Raw genomic sequence first — 22,014 nt, 5'->3', positions numbered from 1 at the left:
GACTCTAGCTAGGGGAGTTCTCTAGCTAGCGTTTTACCTCTGTGTACAGATGTGGGACTCTAGCTAAGGAAGTTCTCTAGCTAGCGTTTTACCTCTGTGTACAGATGTGTGACTCTAGCTAGGGGAGTTCTCTAGCTAGCATTTTAACTCAGTGTACAGATGTACGACTCTAGCTAGGGGAGTTCTCTAGCTAGCGTTTTACCTCTGTGTACAGATGTGCGACTCTAGCTAGGGGAGTTCTCTAGCTAACATTTTACCTCTGTGTACAGATGTGCGACTCTAGCTAGGGGAGTTCTCTAGCTAACATTTTACCTCTGTGTACAGATGTGCGACTCTAGCTAGGGGAGTTCTCTTGCTAGCGTTTTACCTCTGTGTACAGATATGTGACTCTCAGAAGAGATCTCTAGCTAACATTTTACCTTCATGGACAGATGCACGACTCTTGGTCTCTTCTTCACGTTCCCTAAACCACTCCTCTATAATATTTTGAATGAGTTCCAGATGAGAAACAGCCTTCTTTACACACGGAGAGGTGGTGTGCACCAGTTCACAGCTCTTCCTCCGCAGCAGCTGTTGTATATTAGGCCAGTTTTCCGGCAGTGGATACACTTTATCTGTAACATTGTACCGTACACAGATTAATACCAATATTTGAATGAGTCTGATATAACATGATCTTAAAAGTTTGTTGTGAATGCATTAAAGAGACTAGGTTGTCAAAACAATCTTATCAATTGCTCAATGTCTATGTAAAATTAATTAAGGGGAAAATGTTCCTTCATATTCATGTGGTAATTATATATAATTCTTTATACAGGTTTGTTTTTTTCCAGTCCATTTTCCATACTCAAAACTCAGAACATGACAGAGACAGGGAGGGGGAGCACCAGCTACATTGTAAGTTATCTGTATGACCCACTAATGATCTTAACAGGAGAGGGGGGTCAATATACACCCGACCAGTAACCTATTTGATACAGTTTATATTGTTGAGCTCTCTATTAATAAGCAAAATGTCCTGTGTCTAATGACATATGAAATTAAAAATTTCGCTACATTGTTGTACAGCTAAACAGTAAAAATCACTTACTCAGTCATAGCTTGACAAAGGGACCAGTCGTTTTTGAAACATTACAACATGTTTAATAAGTACTTCTTAAAATGTAATATGGCTAGTTGTAATCTGTTAATCCCTGAATATCAATATATATCAAGCTGAACTTGTATTTCTCTAAACCATGTTTCTTAATGTACAGTAATATAATTTAGAAAAAGCTTTTTAGTTCATTTAAAATATGAAAAATATACCTTCAGCTTCCACTAACTCCAGATCATTTGGATCTTGATCTGAGCCACTAGTGCTGGCCACTGTATAAAGATACAAGAAAGATTAATGAAAGTACATGATTCTTGATATACTGACAACCAGGTATGTAAGTGTTCTACAGGCAATGGTATGGATAATACTGTGGTATTATTATGACAAAATTATTAAACTAGAATAAATAAGTACTGTATACCGGGAATTTTTTCGCTGCAGTTTAAATTGTCGTCTTTTTTGCCCGCCGTAATGAAGGTGAATTTTTAATTACAGCGAACAGTAGCAAACAATATAATATATATGTAATTAAATGTGAAGATGAAATTAACACCGGGCAAATATGGATGATTCTGGTGAAGGGTGAAAATTTTACCGGGCGAGCATTTCCCGGTATACAATAAGCACTTGGACAGAGGTGGTAACTTTCTCAAACTTATCAACCAACATTTGTTGATGTTATTTAAAAAATAATTAAAATCCAATTTACTCTAGTTACTGATCATATAAATTGCCCTTAAGCATATTAACTACTAGTTTAATAGCACAAGCATCAATACAGTTATGGAAAGCTGGAATCATAAGTTGCTTCTATCCTTTGTTTACTTCCGTAAAATTTTATGTGATTTTGTCAATGCTAAAGACATAGATTACATGTCGTTACCTTGCAGTGACTGTGAGCTGGCAAGAAGAACACTTTTACTCTGTGTGTACTGGGAGCTGAAGGTTTCCCTCGGCTCCACCTCTTCCAGTCTCACCACTTTTGTCATCGACATCTTGATGGTCCTATGTCAGTTGTTTCTTCTCATTTTTAAGTTAGCTAAATTAAAAATAAAACATTTGTATTGTTTATTTATTGATGTTGATATACACATTAGTTTCAGAGATTTTCATGATTATAGGATAAATAAATTACAGTTTTTTGCAGGTAAGCTGGATACTACCTTAAAGTACCAAACTAGAAATCTGTTCTCAGAATCAGAGATATATAAAGACAGTTCAGCAACTCCAGCAAAAATGTCAATGATCAAGCCTATAGGCAATCATCATGTTATTTGTTAGTGTCGTCTATAGACAGTGTGGGGATCATGTGAACATTTTAAGAATGAAAATGTCAGCTAGTGTTTTGTTTATGTCTTTGTTCAGATCATCCTACTCCTCTAACATAATATAAGGGCTGCCATATATATATGACGTATGATTTTGAATGTGACCAGTGGTTGTCAGAAATATTGTGTTTAACGTCGGCGCAGCACTGTAGAAGTACTTAGGACACCTGGAGGCCTATCATTACTGGTGTTGGCAAAGAATATGGTGGATCAATGATTCCTCTTACTGTAATTTTGTCAAACAGTTTAATTATGACTTTCATAAAAGATTATAAACAAAATTCTGCAATCAAGCATGGTCATTGGCTGGATGGGACTGTCCCCTTGCATACCACATATGGTGACAGCATTATAACCTTCATGTACCTGGTAAGGGCAATTCCTGGTGACTAGAGAAGGAGCACTGGTATAAAGGTAGGAGTCAGGTCAGGGACTTTGCAAGGCCAAGTTTTCAGACAATTTAGACTTTAATGGGGAGTGGGCCCGAGATAATGTAGCAACCACAGAATATGAAGGGGAAATACCGCACTTACTGCGATATTCAGGCAAGGTATAATTTCCAGCGATGTACAGTAATTTGAATACTTAAACTTTATAAGAAACATCGCAGTAGATGGTCAAGACTATAGATATGTGCCCTCTTGTACATTACAAAATATGAATGGTACTTTTAATAATTTATTAGTGTCATGACAATTTTTTTCATATATTTCAGTCTGAAGCGTTAAAAACAAAAACATCAATGAAAATTGAATTTTGAAAAAGGGAGGAGGGGGGGGGGCAATAATTTTTAAATGTTTTATTGTAAATCAAAACACTTTTTGTTGTCATAAAAAGTATTATGATTGAGCTGAAAGTGCGATCAACTGTTGGGATACTTGTTCAAGAGAGGGTCGGTAGGCATTTTAGTCGGATCTTCCTACACAACGGTAAAGTCTACAATAATTTCCATTGCCGAAGGTAATTCTGTTCTTTTATTACGAGCTATGAAAAAAAATATTATTATCCCGGGTCAACCGTTATGTTTGTAACACGACTGCATTACAATCTATCTCACCTATTGTTTCACGGTTTGTTTATCACATTCCACCATTTTGACGCCATTGCAGTTTCCAGGCAGGATTTTGTGTCGAGCTCGCTGATTGGATATTGATAATATCACGTGATTTTAACAAAAATGGCGCAGGATAGTTGGAGTCAGCTCTTTGTAAAGATATGACGACTGAATATTTACACTATTTTGCTCAATTTTGCACTTCGATGCACAATGCAAATCGATAACTCGAAAGACAAACAACCAAAAAGAAGGAAAAGTCGAACATGGGCCGAGGCTGCGAAGATAGTAAGTGTCAAGTTTTGTCCTAAAGTCGACCGTCAACAACAGTTGTCTGATTGCGATATTGCATGTGCAGCTGTCTGAAACATTCCCGTCCTAAAATGGTCACGGATTTGACTTCTGTTTCCCAGTATTACAACAAAATCATTGCCGTGTTGATGGTGATTTTAAAGACTGAAATGAATTCGTTAAGTTCAATGTACAACTTTCCTAGCTACGGGATATCCATTTACATATAAATGTACACAAACCAAAGCAATCTATTTGTAAGCATTTATGCTATCAACTGTAAGCCTAACTAGCGACCCCTCCCAAATGTTCACACGCAATTATACTGATTTAAAAATCGTTTGATACGAAGAAATAGTCATATGAAGGTGTAAATTGGTCTTTTACGGGATTTCTATTGGCATAGTGGCAGAGATAAATAATCTATAATCTTTCCATCCATGTTTGGAAGGTATTGGCATGCTCTGGAATAAAAAGTCACTGAGTTAAGTGCACACCAAACTTGGGTGCCTCGGTAGCCATGACTGCCAATGTGCACATTCATTACTACTGTGTGCAATCAAGCGTGAGCTTCAGACCACTCGCTCTCCAAAGAACTTTGGTTCGATCCCCAGCGATGGCGGAAGAAAGAGAGTGATGTCTGATAAGATTTGTTGTTATCCCTCCGATGGCACGGTGGTTTTCCCCCGTGGGTTTTTCCTTCACCACAAAAAAAACATTTGTTCCCTTGGCAGCGTCGTAATTAAATTTAAAAGCTCTACAGAGCTTATGTTTGTTGCTGAAAATTTACACGACATTAAATAAGGATTGTTCATTAATTTATGCAGATTTTTCACTTTGTAACCTATGGTGGACAACCTATTTTCACTACATCAAAATGGAGAAAGTCAGTTGTTTTCTATTCAGTAATTTTTGGGTGAATTTGAGGCCCCTCACCCTAGATATTTCTTATGTATTTCCCAAAAATTATGCTTTGTGTGTGTGTGATGTTTATCCGAACATCATAAGGCACAGGCTCCTGTGGAAAGGAGGTAGAAATTTGAGATCACTTGGCTTACTTGAGTTCTATAAATATTAATACTTAATACCTGGCCTCCTCTGCAAAGGCCAGGTATTAAATTATGCCATGTAATGGAGCAAGCCCGATGTGATTCACATCAGGTCAGTTTCGCATTAGTTACCAGCACTTGGGTGCGCATCCATACACAGGTTAGTAAAAAGAAGCAACATCTGTCACGATGGAAAACTTGTTTCCCTTCTGATATAGGTCAATCGTCTACATATGGGTGTCACCAATATGGAATCATAGTAAACATGAGTAATACCAGGTACTATATTTGGTCATGCAGGCCATATATACAAACAGATAATGGAGATAAAATCACATGTGATCTGTCATTACGGTCGTTTCTTATTTTTTTCATGACAGACTTTGCTAATTGCATGAAAAGAGTTATTTTTTACAGTAAAAATTAGTTATTTCAGCAATCATACATTATTTCAGTAGTAACATTATACTTATATATGAAGCGTGAACTTCATGTGATCTTACAGATCAAACACTTTTGATTTTGCTCCATTAGCTGTCATACGACAGATTCGTAGCTCTGACGATGCAATAGATAAACAAAAAAAATGTCTCATCATCAGGAGCTACATTATCACAGCTAAAGCTTTCTCCAACAATGTCAATTGTTTGAGGTTTAACATGGTGAGAGACTTCTGAAAACACTGTGAAATCCTTCTTTCAACCTTCTTTTAACGTTAAATAGACATCATGGCCAAATTTCACAGTTATTTAGGGACTGAAATACATACAATATCTCCTGCTGCTCAGGTCTTTAGTATTCATCATATATATCTGTTCGTTGAACAGGTAGTCACATCTGTGTGTCACACCTGTGGCTCATGTTCTAAATATTTCAGGTTGTTGATGCTACTTATTTACACCCACTCTCAAATAATGTCTAAAGGGTGTTAAAAAGCCATTTCCAGCCCCATCAGGGATTTAGAATTTGTTGTTTTATTCGTAATTTGGGATAAATGAAGCATGTATGCAAATGTGAAATTTCAAATCATTTGACCACTGGTATAGGAGATATATAGCATAACAAAGAGAGATATAAACCTTTATTTTTCATAATAAAATGCATGACAATCAACTACGTGCGCTAGTTATATTGTAGGTGTAAAATTGGCAATTTTGAATCAAATTAACTTAACACTCTTCAATTTTTGGAAGCCTCTGCATGTGCCACACAAATAAATATTTGACATGCTTAACCATTGTCATATATGCTAGTGTTTATTCATGGAAAGAAAAGGAATTTTTGGTTGTCACATATGCAGAGGCTTTCTTTTCTGTAGGATAGCTTAACAAAATACCATTTTGGCTATTTCTGCATAACAATGTAAATTTGTTGCTTTGGTTGAGCATCTATGCATGTGCAATGAAAAAATGCATCAGTAAAGTAAAGAAATCCCCTGTTATTAAGAAATCCCCTGTTAATCCCCTGTCCCCTGTTAGAAAACCAAAATGATATTTATGAAAGAAATTGATTCTGGAAATCTTAACTTCTTATGAGGCTGAAAATCAACCATAGCTCCCAAATGCATGTCCTTTGTATCTTGAAGCTTAAGGAATCAAATATGAAAAGAACAAATCTTTATATTATATTATTATTGTACAGGTGTTGGAGAGAAATGCACAGATTCCTATGAGCTATAAAGCTATTCTTCAAGCAATCCAAGATGATAACTTAAAGGATATTAGGTAAGTAGAAAAAAACATGTGCATGTTTGATGATTTGATTTGAGTTATATATGTACGTGAAAAGGTATTGGGTCACCTGCCTGACTTTGTGGGTTTTCTCTGGGTATTTCAATTTCCTTCCACAATAAGAAGCTGTTTGTGCTTCCTTCCATCAAGGCTTACAAAAGTGATAAATGTAAGCTGGGAAAATTTGTATCATAATTGTTGCAAATTTTAAAACTTAAAAACTGTTTGCATACATTTTACATCTTATCACATAGAAATTGGTTATGCACAACTTGTGTCCATATTTTGATTACCATGAATACATGTATGTGAGCTTTATATACAGTTTTTCAGAAATTAAAGGCTGGTCGCCCTTAAATGTGCAAGGAAACATCAACATTCATTGTTAATAATGTAGGAATGAATAGAATTGTCCAAGATGAATATGTGTATCCAGGATATTGTTTTGTACACATTGTATAGTAATATAAGCTTGGGTTTTTTTTCCCAGTGGGTCTGTGCCATTGGCATGCCTAAACTCCTGTCTGCATGCCTACTCCAGAGGGAAAGATTCCGTCTTCTACAAGGTAGCCGGTAGATCGGGAGTGTATGGATTAATGGTGCGTACATATAATCATGTCTGAGTTTGTTTCATATGTAATTGTAAACAGATGGTTTGGAATGAAATGTTGATATATTATAATTTTACATTTGATTTCAAGTGTATCAGTTACATATTGATTGTTATTGATCAAACATAAGAAAGGCACAAGAGTCACTATCATTTAGGTATATGTGTGATTTTGACAAGCAAACCTGTCAATCTGTTTGGATTTAGTGACCTTGTGTAAGAAAATATCTCCCTTTCTGCTAGTAGAATGTAACTACTTTGGAAGTATTGGAAGAAGACCTATACAAATGAACATTCTTTATGTAGCACCCTTTATAAGTATAACACACAGCAATACTTCCATCTATGCCTTGTCTAAAAGTAGTATCAAGTCATACCTCTACCATACCATGTCAAATATGAATATACCTTAGATCTGAAAGTAAGGCCTACTGTTTATTAATCAGATTTTATCGTGAAATATGGATTAAACTTCAAACTTTTTTGTAATATTAAAATAAACAATGCAATCCAGAGTATTTACACACACAAAAAATAGCAGTCTTGCTGTGAGAATGTTTTTCAAAATATTTCTGAAAATCCCCCCAAAAATTATGATAAATGGTCACATTTAAAGTCTGGTCGTGGATTGTTCCCATATATAGTGTGCACCCCTTTCTTGATCATGATAATATCATTACTTTTCCCTGAAAAAAGTGCATACTATTTATGCAAATATTTTACTGTATAACATATAGCCTTACTGTATCTATGCCTAGCAAAATCTTAATATAACACTGACACACAGCCATACTTGTATCTATATTGTGTAATCAAATCTTAATATATAATATATAGCTGGTATCACAAATCCCAATTATGACCCAGAGAGATGTCTTTTAAAGTGTGTAAACTCAATTGATGGGATCAAAATAAGAAATCTGTGCTGTGTCTAGATAAAATTGAATATTAAAGTAATTACTTTAATTCCTGATATTTGTTTCGCTTTGTGTAGGGAGATAGACCCAGTGGGTCCACGCTTCACGAAGTACCAGAGGAGAATGAAGATGATGACGGCAGGGACCGGCCTTTCAAGGAACGTAGAAAAGAAAATGGTATGTCTTATCTTTATTTTCAGTCTTGCTTTTAAAGTCTGTGGCCCTTAACTAAGTTTTGCAGTTTTTGTGACTGAACAAAATGTACAACTAGCCAATTTTCTCAGTTCTGAAATTATTTTGTGTGCAATCCCCCAAAAAATCAAGAACATTTGATTGATATTGAATGCAAAATTATTCTGTTGTTTACAGCTACATGTAGAAACAAAAACTACTCCAAAGCTATTTTGTACAAACTTCATTAAATTAATGGCATTTACATTGTATGCTAATTTGCTTTAGATAACTTTATGAAACTCCCATGCACATGATAAAGACAACAACTCCAAATCTTGCTCCTACAGAACAATTTGTCTGTTGCATTTACATGTATTGACACAAACATTTTCTAAAGGAGCATTTTTTGTGGAGCATCCATCAATTCCACTGTTATTCCTGTTTTCATTTTTTTTTTTTTAAACCACCATAGTTTATTTAGTTTGTTGTCCTGATTCAACTATTAAATTAAGCAAGGATAAAAAAAATGAAACATGAATTGTATAAGTTGTTGAATGTTTTATTGAGAGTCTCAAAAATTTAGACCCAACTAAAGTTTAGTACACTATATTGATTAATTTATTTAAGGAAACCTGCTTAATAGATTTATATGTGAATCAATTTTGATGTCTAGGTTGATAGATACATTAATTAAAAATTATGTCAATATAATAACATTAAGAAAACTTGGGAGCAACTTGGGAGCTTTAATTAAGAATTATTTGTGTAATGTCAAGTTACAAACATCAAAGTATCACAGAGAGTCAAAACAAATCAGGTGGATGTTATTCATATTTTCTGTTTACAGTGATGTTTGTAAGTTTACCTTCTTGGGTAAAAACAATTCCTCCTACAGAAGATGACGATGAACAGTCTAATGGTGATGCAGATGAAATCGGAGAACCGTCGGACACCAAGGAGAGCCACCATAGATCTTCATCCTCATCTTCAGGGACGAGTATATCCTCACATGTCAACCACACTCTGAGACGTAGCATGCGACAGTCTTTACGCCAGAAACAGAAGAAGAAACAAAACGACTATCCCAGAATTATTATCAAACCTATTCCTCCTCCTGACAAGGAAAAAGAAGCCAAGTCTCAAAAAGGTTAATCTTTTAATAAATACTCTGGTGTTTTTACAGTCCTCCATCCGTCAATGGTCTAACTTAATCTATTTTTATCAGTCTTTAGCTATAAATCACCAAAAGGTTCAGGTGAACTTGAAACTACATGAAATTTGATTTAGGCATCATAGGAAATTTAATGGAACTGTTTATGTACGATAGCAATATTGAATATCTATGTACAGTAAAAAACATGGTTCAATGTCAGTAAAACATCCACAGGAGAGCACTTGTTTACTGTATATGGACTGACTAATGTTTTGTTTTACACGCATAACATCAATATGATACTACATACAATATTCTGCCCTGCACAGATGGACATTCAGAAATGGAGTCCGAGAATGATGGCAGTTTCCGAAATGGGGACAGCAAGTCTGACAGCTCGGACAGTGGTAAATCACCAGCACCAGCCTCAAAGCGACCTCAGACCATGAGGGAAATACTGGCTGGGATTCCAGGCTTCAGTATGAAGGTAGGACTTACTTAGTTACAGTGTAGGATCTCATAGTTTTAGTTTAATTTTGGTCGATGGACCATCTTCTCTATACTAGATTTTCATTTAAGTGTTCATCCAAGTAAGGACAAAAGGATTTCCACCTGTATTGATTCTGACTTGTATAAATTTATTCTCTATAATTGCTACCCACGTCCACAAAGGCAGATGTAGACGGAAGGGCGGGGTGCAGAATATGTATCGAGACTCGTGTAACGGGTGTGCCTCGCCTAGTAACATACTGGCAGGGCCTTACTGAAAGATTACTCAGTTAATGGCACCAGCATATATGTATGAGGATTTTTCTTTTGTAGCCTCGAAGGAGACCCCATAAAAAATTGAGTCATGCTGCCCAGATTGCCCAAACAAAGGAAGGCTGTATTGATTTGGAAACTCCAGATTCTATTCTGTGCAACACCAATCTTAGAGTAAGTCTTTGAGTATTCAAACCAGAAGCAGGGCCCTGATTAAACATTGTTTATGTGAAACTTATGTCAATTACAAAATGAACCCAAAACATTTTATAATGCACACAATTTCTCCCGACACTGCCATGCTTTTGATAATGATGTATGCATGCTGTGAATGTGAATTCTCATATAATTATTTAAGTATCAAAATTGACCTCATCATACTACAAGCTGAATTGTTGAAATGATTACTGGATAGGTCTCAAGTTTCTGATGTTCTGAATCTGTATGGTGTTTTTTTTGAAACTCAAAACTACTGTACTTGTGAAGCACCCAAATTAACATTTTCTGTAACATTTCAGAATTTGATAGACAAGAGGATGTTCTCCAAGCTGCCAAGTCAATACCAGTACAAGTTGTTACACTTCCTACCAGAATGTGACAGATACGTTGGACAAGACAACACCCTCAGGTAGGTTCATACCCCCAGGTAGGTCCATACTTCCAGGTAGGTCCATACTCCCAGGTAGGTTCATACTCCCAGGTAGGTTCATACCCTCAGGTAGGTTCATACCCCCAGGTAGGTCCATACTTTCAGGTAGGTCCATACTACCAGGTAGGTTCATACTGCCAGGTAGGTTCATACTGCCAGGTAGGTCCATACTCCCAGATAGGTTCATACTGCCAGGTAGGTCCTTACTTCCAGGTAGGTCCATACTGTCAGGTAGGTCCTTACTTCCAGGTAGGTCCATACTACCAGGTAGGTTCATACTCCCAGGTAGGTTCATACCCCCAGGTAGGTTCATACTGCCAGGTAGGTTCATACTACCAGGTAGGTCCATACTCCCAGGTAGGTTCATACTGCCAGGTAGGTCCTTACTTCCAGGTAGGTCCATACTGCCAGGTAGGTCCTTACTTCCAGGTAGGTCCATACTACCAGGTAGGTTCATACTTTCAGGTAGGGACATACTCTCAAGTAGGTCCATACTCCCAGGTAGGTCCATACTACCAGGTAGGTTCATACTTTCAGGTAGGGACATACTCTCATGTAGGTCCATACTCCCAGGTAGGTCCATACTACCAGGTAGGTCCATACTACCAGGTAGGTTCATACTTCCAGGTAGGTCCATACTCTCAGGTAGGTCCATACTCCCAGCTAGGTTCATACTCTCAGGTAGGTCCATACTCACAGGTAGGTCTATACTCACAGGTAGGTCAATACTCCCAGGTAGGTTCATACTCCCAGCTAGGTTCTTACTTAAATTTAGAAATTCAGCGCTGCAATACCTTAAATAAATTTGTGTCTCTGATTCACCGTCTTTGAATTCTGTTTGAAGCTTGTTCAAGTCCTACTGTAACATTTTATTTAATGGTATCTTACTAATTCTGCTACCATACTTTTTATAGGAACAATTAGTTTATTGAATGGGAACACAGTCCATACCTGTGTACCGTAAAAACCCATGTAATTTGCGCACTTTTTTTTCAGAAATTTAATACCCAAAGTGGGGGGTGCGTAAAATACACAGGTATAGAAAATTTCAAGTTTTTTTCAGGAAAAGGTCGACGATTCTGGGAGATCGCCATCTTGGATTATTTCCCTTGTTACACGGAACTCTAAGACAAATGACGGTCAACAAATTTATTTATGTCAAACATTAATAAAAGATACATAATGTGGTGTTATGTGAGTTTATGTGAAAAGTATTAGTAAATAGGTAACCGTTAACAAAAAAGTGTAGCCAAATTCCTATGCCAGAGAATCACCGATCAACTTACGACATTACGTTTCGACATCTCGGTGCGTTTCCCCATACTATTACGAAAATGTAGTTGTTCAATTTAAGCTCCGTTCCATGTAAGTTCTTTAAGTTTTTTTCAAATCGCCTATGCGTAAACGTATAGCATGTTTTTTTTCCGGCTCACTTTCATGTTGATCTCGCGTCTAACATTACGTAAACACGTGATTGATAATAACCTCGTGAATTATTTCAATATTTATTAAATGAAGCATCGTAAAAATAGTCTGCGTTAACTATTTTTTTCCTTGGAGTAGATTTGAAGAGGATGTATTGATTGTCCACGCTTCTAGTATAAACATATTTTTTATAATCCCTTATCAGTCAAATCAGTCTGTTGTTATGACAATGCAGTAGGGCTTCGTAATTCACGCCACGTGTTGGCGAGTGAAAAAACAACAACACAGTCCGTCGATCGCGACTGCAAATCATTTCAATTAGTAGAGCTATTGTTAACGGGTAATCACAGAGATAGTGTTAGCTCATTACTGCATTGTAATTTGTAAAAAAATATCGCCAAACCACGGACTTAGATAATCTAATTCCGTGGCCAAACTGAACTGTGACATGACCTGGTTTGAAGTGACGTAACCCAAGCCGCCATGATGAGCCCTTCTCACTGATCGTAATTATGATCAATAAAAGGTATCTAATTATGTCTTTCACCAGGAGATATGCACCAGCGGTTACTAAACATCGAATTACTTATTAATTGATATGTTTTTGTAAGCAAGTAAATGTTTTATGTAAAATATTGCTAAAATGAATTGATGTATGCCGATATGCGCACACGTGTGTGTCATGTGTGATCAGATAATTTAAAGAAAACAAGCAACAAAATACACATTTTACGTAGTTTCTTCTTGGTTTTAAATATCATTTTACATCAATGGAAAAAAAATCATAGAAATATATTTTTTTTAAAAATATTCAGAGATCGATGTTCGGAGCATGAACATCGTTTTTTTTCCAGATTTTTTGGGTGCGCAAAATATTCGAGTAGAAGCTTTTTTCCCGATTTTCAGCCTCAAAAAGTACCTGCGCAAATTACACAGGTGCGCAAATTACATGGGTTTTTACGGTATATAGATCTGCATGATGCAACACATGTAGCTTTGCATAAATAAACAATACATCATACTCATAGTATGCTCGTTTTTTCAGGTGTTTAAAACAGACTCAATTTTGCTATCTTTCATATTATGTCTTCAGAAATGAAAAAAAATAATGACAGAATAATGATAATGACAGAGTTTAAACAAATCAAGTTCAGAATATGGCTTAGAAGTCTTCACCTACATGTATTATGTTCCAGGTTGAGCAGTACTGCATTGAATAATGAGTTCTTCAATAAATCCTGCCAGGAATGGATTGAAAGACTCTCCCAAGGTAAGTTGTTAGCTTTATATCTCTATACAACTTCGTCATTAACAACATCACATTAAATTGTCAATGTTCAAATTATATAAGTTACATTTAAGATCTATAGAATTCCGTTCAAATCTTACGTTAAGTTTTGTGTAGAATTGTAATTGATCTTTCCATTTCCAGTGTTGAGATATCATATTGAAGGTCATTTAATGTTGATGTTAAGGCATTGGTCCTGAGAGTCAATATTAACCAACAGAATTATTGGGGAGATAAAGTAGGCACAGTGAAGAGTGCGGTGATAAAATGAGAACAATGTTGTTAACATCTTGCTCCTGAAGAAGAAGAACAACAACACCCCTTCCCCCACCCCCCACGAGACAACCATAACATTTGTGGATGCAGAAAGACTGGCCCCTTGCATTTGCCACAGCCTATTTCTGGTTAGAAATCCAAGGGATGCAGTATGTCAAAATCCCTTTACCTGTTCGTAAACCAAGACATTTTCAACGTCTTTTCAACTTCCACCATGATATTTATGAGTAGTTAATTATATCTCAAGTTAACAGAAACATTTCAACTTCATGTCTTGTGCAGATGACAAAAGGAAACATGAGCAATACAGGCCTCATGATCCTTTTGTTTATGTTAATGTATGGTCAGAAAGCAAAAACACACCTGTATGTAAAATTTGTACAACAGTTCCTCTAATTTATTGAAAATATTCATAATTTGACAAATGTAGTACTTAAGGCTAGGGCCCGAAGTACCCAATACTTCAGTACATGACTGGTTGTCTCAAGGTGTTTGATCGTGGATCTCAGGACCCCATTTTCACATCCCTTAATTTTGTTGTTGTTATTCCTCAGTGAATGCTGCAGAATGAATATGGCTCATAAAGCTGACCCTATCTAAAGGAAATAAGTGTCAACGATTATATATGAACAGGGAGACATCTGAAGGAATTAGTGATTATGAACAGGGCAGCATGGTTCTATGAAGAACTGACTTGTGTTGTCCTTGCAAACATTTTTGGTTATTAAGTGGTGGCATCTGTTACACCAGAACAATCAGTAAGGACGGTACAGTTATTCTGTGTCAAGAGAGAAAGGGCTTCTGAATCATTGCAATCACAGATAAATATCTATATGTACTTTACAGGGGAGTTCACTCCAGAAAACCAGGTGCGTATCAAACAGGAGGAGGAGAGGGAGCTGGGTAAACTGGATCCATGGAAGGTAAAGTTGTGGAGAATTAAGTTGTTAAGAATAGTCAGATAAAGGTGTTATACTAAATACAGGAATATTATAGAAATGAGAATTTTAAAAGACACTTTTGTACTCTGTTTTAGTGGAAAAAAAATATTTTGTTGCTAAAGGACTTAATGTGATAAAATTTTGAAACTGGATAAATTATAACTGTCATGCAGTTGATGGCAAAGTGAAGCATCTCGCAAGTATATCTTTAGGAAATGAAAAAGATAGATAGCAGATATTGTTCCTTTTGTAAAAATATCTTTTCTCTCATAACTATACAGTTTATATCACCAACAAGTCACGATTGAGTAATTCATATTTTGTGTATGGTAGAAATCTAGATTGTTGATTTTACTTTGAATTGGGGTTTTGTATTTTTACAGGCAAAGCATTTTGAGGAAATGTGGGGGAAAAGGTAAGATGTTGTGAATGTGAATATATATGGTGCAGTGAATTCAAAATCATTTGTTCTCAGCTGAAATATTTTATCTCACCTTGTCTGAATTAAAAAAAACAAAGGTGTTTATTCATTCAGATTGATTGCCATAAAATAAATATCATACTTGTATTATGTTATTCAGCTTTAGTCTGATTTCTTATAGAAACACGTGTAGCTAGCTGTACTAATATCTTATAATATAATGTAAAGTAAGACGATATTCCTTTGTCTTGTTTCACAGAAATACTGGTTACGAAGTGCCAAAAGCAGACCTTCCATCACCAGTCACTCCGGCTTCTCCTGTTAAAACAAAACTGAAGAAAGCTACACTTGTCTCCACCATGTTGAAACAACGGTCAATATTTCAGACTGTGGGAAGCTCTTCCGATGGTGCTGCTCAGGGTGGTCTTCTGATGAAAGTGTCTACTGTTAAACATGCAATCAGTAACAATGACCCTCACAAAACTCTCAAGAGGTCACTGTCCATGCCTGTAGACCCAGAAGGTCACCGGGTTCTCAACAGTGTTAGCCCAGCGAAGCGTCAGAAAAACCCGTCTCTGTCTGAGGATGTAATTGTGGATGTTGTATCATCACCAGAGAAGACTGTTCCTCAAGTGTGCAGTCCTACGCGTGTGGTAGGGACAAAGCCTGTCAAATCAGTGACAATCGTTGAGCCTGCGGTGACGCAGTCAAAACATGTTTCAATTCTGAACGCCATCACTACCTCACCACCTTCAGTACCTTCTCACTCTCTGCATGCTACAACCCCAACAAAGGCCAGCACCACCCTACAGGTCACCCTGGCACATACTTCCAGATCCCCTGTCCTTGTGGGAGGGCCAACGCCGGGTGTGGCCGTCAGATCTCCACCTCAGACTCGTACCTTGGCCCAGATTCGTGCCCAGAACACTCGTGGGCAGACCAGAACACTTGCACAGATCAAAGCACAGACAAAAGCTAAGCAACAGCTCCGGGAACATTTACACCAACAACAACCAGAAACCCAAGCCAAACTTCAGGCTCACCTCATTGCAAGGGGCCGTATACCTGCTAGTGCCATCAGTTCAACAGGGAGTGCTACAGCTAGTAGACATGTGCCAAACATTATGATGCCGGCCCCTGGTCGTCCTAAACAGCTACAGCCTGTCAAAGGAGTTAGTACGGAAAACCTCACCAAAGGAACAACAGTTTCTTCCGATGTAGGGACCGATGGAGTCAATATGAAGCGTTCTTTAGAAATAATGCAGAAAGCTGCCCAAGAAGGGGGGAAAGATAATGTGAATATAAAGAGGTCGTTGGAGATTTGTCAGAAAGTTATGAAGAGGACACAAGTGAGTGGAGTACCTCAGTCAAACAATGGAATCTCAACCACGGTTACAGGTTCAGCCGACACAGCCAGTTCTACTCTCCCCAAAATATTAGGACATGCACAAAGTGGTGCTAAAGGGATAAGTGTGACAGGACAAGGTCAGTTAAGTGCCTCAAAACTTCTGTTTTCCAATGTGTCTACTACACATAGTAGCAGCACATCAAGTGAGCAGTCATTGCAAAGTCGGACAGTTAGTTCTCCGGTAATGGTCAACATAGCAAAGGTTCGGACTGTAGGAACTGGGGTGCAGGGTTTCTCTGGCATCAATAATGAAACATCGTTAGTGCTGACCCTGCCCCAAAACACGGCTCTCAGATCTACAATATCACAAACTGCTACAGTGTTAACACTTCCAGGGTCCAATACCAAAGTGTTACTGCCTGCTGGTATTCCAACCTCAGCAGTAACCACATCAAGCCTGGCACAGATCCTCAATGCCCATCAGGCTGGAAATAACACAATCCGTATCCAACCCTCCCGCGCTTCAAGTGCTCCCCCACAGAATCTTCTTGTCAACACCAACATTCAAACTCTGGTAAGGTCTGCAAGTGCTGGAGGTCAAGTTGCAGCAGAGGGAAATGGGACGATAGCTACTCAAAACCCTTCAGAACCTGTCAATCAGGAAATACGTGTTATTTCTCCAGATCAGGTGAATTTTTTATCCAAGACTGGCACTCCTACTGCTCCAGGTCGTAAACCGCCTCATACCACTGTGTTACCTCTTACGATGTTGACACAGTCACGACCTGAGGCCACCGCTCCGTCCCCAAACAGCGGTGGCTCCGCGGGCCCGGGCAAGGTTACCCCGGCCCAGCGGTTGAAAAAAATTGTAGTTTGCAGTGCCACGCAAATAGTGAATAATCCTTACATCATTAAGAGTATTGAGGCGCATGTGCAGAACAAGGCAAATAGTCACGCTGCTGCAGCCGCGGCAGCTGCTAACAATCAAGCTAAAAAGGTTCGCTGTAGTATAGTACCTTTTGTTTCTGCACAGACAACAAGTAAATCTGTGGGCTTGTCCACAGCAGGATTGTCAGGGACAGGATTGCCCTCAACCATCGACAATGTGTCGACGAATTGTGCTTGTAGCTTAAAGGCTATGATCATGTGTAAAAAGTGTGGAGCATTTTGTCATGACGATTGTATCGGACCCTCCAATCTGTGCGTTACCTGTTTGATAGCAACGTAGCAGTCGAAATGTAGTACAGTTGCTTCACTGAGATTATGTGTACCATTTATGTTGACGTATCAAATTTAAAGAAAGAAACTGGTTAAGTAAACTTTCACAAATGATTCTTCATTTCATTCTGGAGCACAAGTTTCTTTACAAAATGTTTCCTGAAATTGTGTTCAAAATATTTTATCATGACCAGACCATTGTATGTTGATTGATTTGGTATATGGAATGACTACAATTTAATAATGACATGAACTTGCGAGATTCATCTCATAAATTCTGAAGATAATTAAAACAGAATTACATAATGATACAATAATTATATATTTGCAAGTTCCTCCATTTTTCTAATGTCATTCATTTGGCTATCCTATTTTAAATAAGCTCTTAATTGGTCTTCACATTAAGTAATTTGGCATGGATAAGAAAAAAAACCATTATGTTCTCAGCATTAGTTTGAAATATCTTGATATAATTATTAAAAAGGATTTAGTTTTGTCAAAAACATATAACATATCAGCTATTTAATTGTGAAATACAAAAAATGATACCAACTTATCAATGTATGTAAATTATATGTTAAATCTGTGATTCGTTACCAGAAGAGATCTGTCCTTCTTGTAATTCCAACTTTTTACTCTCTCTTTCTGACACTATGCTATGAATTTCTTTCTAGCCATTTCTTTCAGCTAGTATTGCAGTTAGTATATACTTTGAGACACTAATGATTCTTTTCTATAAAATACAATGAAATAGGTTAGATTAAAGTGTGATTTTTTGGGGCTGAAATTATTAATTGATATAAGTAATATCAAATTAAAAACTGGTCTGTTTTCTTCTTCGTGATAAACAGTCTTTCACCTTTTCATTTATACTGAAATTTCATCAAATCTTTTGTTGGCAGAAATAAGAACAATTTGTCATCCAAGATAAATGTTTTACGCATCATGCAATCAGCTGATGGGATATTAATTCTTCCAATTCTACCAATGACGTAGGAGAAAGTATTATGAAATATAGATGGAAGGGTCATATTTTAGAAATGAACGTTAAAATAATTTGGGTAATTCATTCACCAGGATAGATCAGCTAGTATATATATATATATTGTAATGTTATGTAGGGGAAATGTGATGTTGTGATAAAAAATCCTAAGAAATTGCTACTTTACTTTGATGTCAATTTTTACTGTGACTTGCTACTAATTCATTGTATGAAGTACTACACACCAAATCACATTGAAACGTTTTAATTTGAAAGCAATAACATTTTAATTGAAATATTATTGCTTAATGCCATGTATGTAATATGTTAAAAATAACATTTCTGCTTACACACATCATCAGACTGAACCAACGTCATTATAAGCAGTCATGTTATCAAAAAATATTCATAGGTTTTGGTATCAACAGTCATTTGATTAAATAAGCAAATTTACTACCAGTATTGCTGACCAGTCATGCTAATGTTATTGTATGTAACAGGTATGACCAATCATGCTAGTGTTATTGTATGTAACAGGTATGACCAATCATGCTAGTGTTATTGTATGTAACATGTATGACAGTCATACTAGTGTTATTGTATGTAACAGGTATGACCAGTCATGTTAGTGTTATTGTATGTAAAATGCCATATTTGAAATTCCAGGATTTGTGTTGACTTACATCTCTGCATCTCTGGAATATGTCATGACAAAATGGAAGACACAGTAAGTTATTTGATGGGTTTCCAGTAAAAAAAAATACCCTGACCAATATAGCTAGTCTGATATTTTTGTCCTTTACAGAGGAGCAACACCCAACTTCAGAGCCTGTTAATTTGACCAATAATCTGCCATTTTGATTCCTTTGTTCTTCATCAAAGACATCAGAATGGTCTGCTTATATCGTCCACAAGGTGTTGCATTAAAGGATTTCCATTTTGTATTGACATATTTCATGGGAGCTGAGAAGATACTCATATCAAGAGCAGAACTATTGGATTTTAAGGACGCTAGTTACATGCATGACAAGAACAATGGTAGGGTCGTGTTATTTGATGTTTTTATAAATGGAAATGAAACCAGTTTTACAGAAAATTCTGTCGCTCAGTTTCCCTTGGTCAAAGTTAACTTTGGCATCATTCGATGTCTTTCTTAAATCAGTTAAGGGATATTGTACCTTTCACTCTGTGAGTGTTATATATTACCTTAAAAAAAGCTTCAATCGTAGTTACCTGAATGTTATTGATGTAAACACTCCGTTGAACCTTTAAAGGCATACATCAACGTGTTTTACAAGACTCATACTGTAGAATTGTATATGTTACAGTAAGGTAGCATACTTCAAGTTCAATACGTACTTTACTGTTAAAACAAATCCTGAATTAGAGGGGAAGTAGTCAAGATCTGATTACAGTAAGAAAGATTTATTATTTTCTAGTTTAAAAATTGCTAAACATGACAAGAATGATGTAACTTTTCCCTTTAAAACATTAGATTAACACTTTTAACTCAGATCTGTGTGCCGAGACCATGTCTATGTTGTGCTGGTAAGAGAGAGTTTACTAGGTTGATTGAATCGACTAGAATATGGAATATGGGTGTTAATTGCAATGAAATATAATCTTATTTGTTTATACTCCTACATGTATAACATCATATGCACATTGTAAGTTATGGTCTATTGATGCAAAACTATAATTTTGAGTCCAGAGATAATGAGATGTTGAGGTGTTTGTTCTATGGAATGCTTCGAGTGTGTGTCTCCTGACTGCTACATGGTGATGAAAGAAGAATAAGCGGTCTGATAGTCTCAACGTGAATCAGATGGTCTACCTCAACACGAGAGAGTCTACATGATTGAGACAAAACGTGACAGATTGTATTTTCAGAATAACATTTTATGTATGTGTAGTTGAATATCTGCAGTTTAACATTGACTGTTTTATTAAGTAAATGTACAGATTCAGTTTCCCAGTGTTGTTTTGATTTCTGCAGAAGTTTTAAAATTTTACCAGAAATTATTTTAATGTGTTAGCTCACTTGGCCCTTTCCAGCAATGTTGTGGTACGTCGTCCCTCATTCATCCTGTGTCAACTTTTAAGCCCACCATCATCTGATGGTGGGCTATTCAAATCACCCTGCGTCTGTCGTCCGTCCCTAAACAATTCTTGCTATCGGTATTTTCCAAGAAGTACCAGAGGGATCTTTCTCAAATTTTATATGCAGGTTCCCCTTGGTCCTTAGCTGTGCAGGGCAACTTTTGAGACTGATCGGATAAACAACATGGCCGACAGGCAGCCATCTTGGATTTTGATAGTGAAAGTTTGTTATCGCTATTTCTCAAGTACTAGAGGGATCTTTCTAAAATTTTATATGCAGGTTTCCCTTGATCCTTAGCTGTGCAGGGCAACTTTTGAGACTGATCGGATAAACAACATGGCCGACAGGCAGCCATCTTGAATTTTGATATTGAGAGTTTGTTATCGCTATTTCTCGGGAAGTACGGGAGGGATCTTTCTCAAATTTTAAATGTAGGTTCCCCTTGATCCCTCGTTGTGTATGTTATATTTTGAGACTGATCATAAAAACAAAATGGATTAAAAGAAGAACTAAACAGATATTTCTCATATTGCAATGATCGATTCTATTTCTTTCACATTAAGTACTGTACTAGTAAATATGAAAAATGGCTTTCATACACATCAGTATTAAGTTTAGATCAAAAGTTACCTGAAGGGGCATTTACTGTTAACATGACTCGATCAAACAGATCGGAGGAAAGAAGAGAAAAGATCGAACTGACAAAGAACTAATGAAGATGGTACAAAGGTGGGTGCCAAGATCCCTCCGGGATCTCTTGTTTACTTTAAACAACTATGAGGCTTAGGATGATATTTGTCCAGTAGCATGCAGGGGTGAATGACTATCAGTTACATGTATATTCAAATAAATGATCCTCTGACCCATGTTCAAGGCCATAGGAATCTTATGTGTTGAAAATGTTTAAACAACTTCTGATGAATAACGAAAAAGGCTTAGGTTGATGACATGCAGCCAGTAGCATGGCGGGACGAGTCTCTGTCAAGTTTGTTCAAATGAATAACCTTGATCCACATTCAAGGTCACACACCAATTTGTCATAACATTTCAACAGGTTCTTTGAATGACCAGGAGTCATAGGTTATGATAACTATCTTGTAGCTTTATTTAGTCCAATTAAAGATATTTGACCTTGGTCCACTTTTAAGGTTGCAAGTGGGAGATTAAAACCAGGTGAACATGCAGGCCCATTGGGCCT

At 36.8% G+C, this 22,014-nt stretch overlaps 2 protein-coding genes across 4 annotated transcripts in view; one reads left to right on the top strand and one right to left on the bottom strand.

Moving 5' to 3' along the window:
• Window positions 1-3,576, bottom strand: part of LOC110442835 (coiled-coil domain-containing protein 178-like) — a 30,645-nt gene extending 27,069 nt beyond the window's left edge. For both annotated transcript variants that reach the window (XM_021486651.1, XM_021486652.1), the window contains exons 1-4: window positions 3,485-3,576; window positions 1,983-2,138; window positions 1,309-1,368; window positions 420-614 (exon numbers count right to left, since the gene is read on the bottom strand). In XM_021486651.1, the coding sequence (XP_021342326.1) occupies window positions 420-614; window positions 1,309-1,368; window positions 1,983-2,094 (367 nt within the window). In that variant the 5' untranslated portion in view covers window positions 2,095-2,138; window positions 3,485-3,576. The remainder of the gene's footprint in view (window positions 1-419; window positions 615-1,308; window positions 1,369-1,982; window positions 2,139-3,484) is intronic.
• Window positions 3,577-3,605: 29 nt separating this feature from the next.
• On the top strand, window positions 3,606-20,685 carry LOC110442833 (putative Polycomb group protein ASXL2). Of its 2 annotated transcripts, none has more exons than XM_021486646.1 (12): window positions 3,606-3,769; window positions 6,463-6,545; window positions 7,042-7,150; window positions 8,156-8,255; window positions 9,148-9,399; window positions 9,735-9,892; window positions 10,228-10,341; window positions 10,686-10,795; window positions 13,438-13,511; window positions 14,652-14,728; window positions 15,130-15,161; window positions 15,427-20,685. In XM_021486646.1, exons 1-12 carry the CDS (start codon window positions 3,695-3,697, stop codon window positions 17,741-17,743), a joined length of 3,501 nt encoding a protein of 1,166 aa, XP_021342321.1. In that variant the 5' UTR covers window positions 3,606-3,694; the 3' UTR covers window positions 17,744-20,685. The 2 variants fall into 2 exon arrangements, with proteins under 2 accessions (XP_021342321.1, XP_021342320.1); XM_021486645.1 differs by having other exon boundaries at window positions 9,100-9,399.
• The last annotated feature ends 1,329 nt before the right edge of the window (window positions 20,686-22,014 follow it).

This window comes from Mizuhopecten yessoensis, unplaced genomic scaffold (genome assembly GCF_002113885.1).
Source record: "Mizuhopecten yessoensis strain PY_sf001 unplaced genomic scaffold, ASM211388v2 scaffold716303, whole genome shotgun sequence".
NCBI classification, from domain to species: Eukaryota; Metazoa; Mollusca; class Bivalvia; order Pectinida; family Pectinidae; genus Mizuhopecten; species Mizuhopecten yessoensis.
The sequence above is the reverse complement of the archived record's forward strand: the minus strand, read 5'-3'. Positions and strand labels throughout refer to the sequence as shown.